At 38.2% G+C, this 4,017-nt stretch overlaps 1 protein-coding gene across 1 annotated transcript in view; it reads right to left on the bottom strand.

Moving 5' to 3' along the window:
- Window positions 1-368: 368 nt before the first annotated feature.
- The window catches only part of RDH14 (retinol dehydrogenase 14), a 7,679-nt gene continuing 4,030 nt past the window's right edge, over window positions 369-4,017 (bottom strand). The window contains exon 2 of the mRNA XM_074947554.1: window positions 369-2,825. Within this exon, the coding sequence (XP_074803655.1) occupies window positions 2,208-2,825 (618 nt within the window). The 3' untranslated portion in view covers window positions 369-2,207. The remainder of the gene's footprint in view (window positions 2,826-4,017) is intronic.

The raw sequence follows: 4,017 nt of genomic DNA, 5'->3' as shown, positions 1-4,017 counted from the left end.
TCTCATAACATGCACACTAGGGTTTTGACGGGGGTAGCAATGGAACAGTGGATCACACAGATCATAAATTGGAGTTCTATTTACTTTACCTTTAGCTCCTTTTGATGAAACAGTAAAAACTAAGGTATCTTCTGGTCTGTAGGGGCTTGAGAGAACCCATCTTGTTTTTTTAAGACGAGCTTGTGCCCTGGTGCGACTGGTCAAAACTTCGCCTTGCCTTCAGTATTATGCTGTATGGCAGTTGGTTGATGCCTTCCACTCCAGCCAGGCTTGCATTTCAATGGTATTACATATTGTCATTTGGGGATTGTTTTAGATGAAAGACGCAAGATAAATGTAAAACAGGACTTCACAGGTTGAATTCCTGTTTATTCTCTAACCATATTTCCATCCTCTCTATGGGATGGCCCTTTGCATTATTTACAAACAGCATTTTTGTGTCAAACATTCAGAGTACACAATAATCACACACTTCAGCTCTACTCCTACAGGCTCTGTTGCCTAAAAGTGAGCAATATATGCTGCAATTAAAATATAGTGAGCAATATACGCTGTAACTATTGTTACAGAATCTTTAAAAAAAAAATCAATTTTCTCCCTTAACTTATGCTCTTCTAGATTTCGCTGTCTTCCTCCCAAAAGCATGGAGCTCCTGCTATGCCTCTTTCCTATACCCACAGTACTGCATCTCTGGAAACAGGTGTGGAAGGGACTGAGCACAATACAGTATGTGTGTGAGAACATACAGAACATGCAGTGAATATGAGTTAGAAACATTCTCAGATCATTTACAGTGTATCTCAAAAATGGTGTTAACTCAAGTGTTGAGCCAATAAGGATTTATCGTGGGATAGACTAAGCTTCAAACACTTCAATCTTTTATATGTATATATAAATTATTAGTAGTAATCAAGACCCCAAAGCATTACTTTCTTCATATTCATTAAATTTACTTGTACCTTAAATTGGTGGTGTTAAATAAAATTACTAAAGAGAGACAAGCAAATCATAACTAACCAGAAAGAGTTACTGAAGTTATATATTTATTTTAAAACAATAAGGGAGGCATCTTTATGTAATATCCCTATATTTATTTTTGGCCTATTTTAATTCCATTATCTCTGCATAGTAGAGACTCTCTAAGCCTATGTAGCATAGTTGCCAAGGCTAATTTTGTCAAGTATGTAATAGTTTCTTGATCACATTTGTACCATGTATGCATTAGTGAGGTTAAGGAAATATGCACTTACACAGAAGATGACTTATCAGGAAGAACTGTTGGCCACATTAGACGGAACCTTATGCACATTTCACTATGGAAGGCAGGGTGACAAAAATCTATAAATAGACTATTCACAAAACAAACCACAGGGTCAGATCTTGGGCTCTAACACACCCTCCAGTCACAAGGACCTACTGAAGTCAATGGTGGGGCATCCACCAGCACAAGGCTTATTGTAGGATGGGGGCCTTGGTTCATATCTCCAGAAGAGCAGGTTTGGCCCAAATAAAATAGAACCTGCTGTACAATCAAACATACATACTAGAGTAATGGCAGTGACAGATGCTAGCTTATGGAAGGCCATCTTGAAAATATCTGACTTGTGACCCACAGCTGAGTTATAATATGGCTTGATATAGTTTCTGTTCAGCCAGCCAGTGATACGAAGTTGCGGGAAAGAGTTTTTGTGCTAGGAAACAGTATTTGGAGGCTTAGAGGATCACTGAGGAAGAGTGCTCACAACTCACTGGTAAAATCTTTCACATGGTTTTAGCTTGAATTGCTCACCAACCCAACACTTATCGGTATTAGAATGGATTCACAAACCATCTACAAACAGCCACACATTTCACATACAATGCAATGCAGTGCTATGTTTGAGATCAAATAGTGGAAGACAACAAAGAAGCATATACATTACATAGCAAAGAACTTTTTATTAGTAGAACAAGTAGCTTTCAAAAGAGATTTTAACTGAAAAATATTCAAACACCCAGGCTGTTAAGACTCTAGTTCTGTATTTTTTCAAAATATGGATTTATTTAAAATAGAGAATATTCTCTATTTTAAAAGAGCTGTACACATTACTCCTAGTAGCTTTGAAATCTGTGAGCAAAGTAATTTGTGTTTCACACCATTCAAGGGGGAAATACCATTGCAGAAAGTTTCAGGGTAGCAAAATATTAGTTGTCTTTTTTCCTAGCATTTATTTTAATAATCCAACCATCACTTCACTGATATCCCACAGTTTTCTTGCAACTAAATCATCCATGGCTTTCGGCAGCAGTTCCTCCTCTTTGCAATCCCCAAAATACTTGCCTGACACACCCTCTACTTCTGCAGAGGAGGCCAAATAAATAGAAGTCTGGGCTCCTTCCAATGGGGTTTTGAAGAAAGCCCATGACACCAAATTGAAGAGGGGTTTTGCCAGCAAAGGAATATTCACGTATCTGCCTAGATTGGTTCGGACAATGCCGGGATGAAGCACGTTGACAGTGACTCCTGTGCCTTCCAATCGGCGGGCTAGCTCCCTGGTGAATAGTATGTTAGCCAGTTTACTGCGACTGTAGCCAAAACTTTTATTGTAACTTATCTCACTGTTCAAGTCTTCAAAGTTGATCTCTCCGTATTTGTAAAGTTTGGAAGAAACTACCACAATCCTGCTTGGGGCAGAACTTTTGAGGAGGCCAAGGAGAAGGTTAGTGAGCAAGAAATGACCCAAGTGGTTGACACCAAACTGCATCTCGAAACCATCCTCTGTCTTCATGTATGGACACTGGAATATCCCCGCATTATTGATCAGGACATCCAGTCTCGGCTCTTCCTTAAAATAGCAAAAATAATCAGATTTATAAACACAGCAAGCTGTTATTAAGATTAATTGTATTCATTGACCTTTATTAGGAAAAACCATTAAACTGCTCATCCTAGAAAATCCGATTTTAGAGGTCATGGTTATTTTAATGTAATCTTGGAAAAAATAAGCATATTGGTAGTTGTCAGTAAGAGGAGTATCAAATCACATGGGATGGGGATGTGTTACTCTGAAGATAGCTAAAATATAAACATTTTTCAAGAACAGCATTTTTTAATTGAAATCTGCTGAATTTATTCTTGTAATACCAATTTCTTTCCAAAAAATGATCAGGATGTGACATTAAAGACAAGCTGACAAGTGTACTACTGGTTAGTATTTATACTGTGGTAGTACCTAGACGCCCCAGTCATGGATCCTATTATGCTAGGCACTGTACAAACAAAGAACAAAAAGATCATCTAGCTCTTTGAGGCAGAGACTTAGGGTTAAAGAGACACTGCCAACAAATTTTAAACCCATCATTTGATTACGGAAAAATAATTAGATTTATGATGAATTTTGAAAACACTGCTATTAATGATTTCAAACAATGGTACCTAGTTCAAAATTTGCCTGAACTGTGGTGGACCAAAATACTATGTTGTGCCAATGCACAAGAACCAGAAAGTAAAACTGGTAACAGAAAAATAAAATCTAAGGCCCCAATACTTATGTTCCAAATCCTGCATAGTCTGTGCACCCAGAACTCGGAGACAGAAAGATCTTAGGAGTTTCAAAGTGTGGTTACACTCTGAAAAATGTCTTCACACAAGTGTCACTATAAAGTTCCATGTTTCAATCTGAATGCTCAGTTTACCAGTAAAGAATTCCCCCCTCCCCGACCTTTTCCCACCAGTCCTGCAAATTTAACATAGGATCTGGAAGTCAAGTTGAGCGCCTTCTGGCTCCTTACCACCAGTAAGAAATTTTCTGCAGGCCAGATTCTATCCTCATTTACACCTTTGAAATTTAATAGTATGCACATTTTGCCATCAGTGGCACAAGTATAACTAAGAGCAGAATATGATCCTGCATTTAGTTAATAATTAAATCAAGCTGGGGCTTGATCCTGCAAGATGCTCAGTTCCCTTAACTCCTACTGATATCAAAGGGAGTTGAGGCTGCTCAGCATCTCACAGGATTGAGTCCCTCATGTATG

This window comes from Natator depressus, chromosome 3 (assembly GCF_965152275.1).
Source record: "Natator depressus isolate rNatDep1 chromosome 3, rNatDep2.hap1, whole genome shotgun sequence".
Classification (NCBI taxonomy): Eukaryota; Metazoa; Chordata; order Testudines; family Cheloniidae; genus Natator; species Natator depressus.
This window is presented reverse-complemented; position numbering and strand designations above follow the sequence as displayed.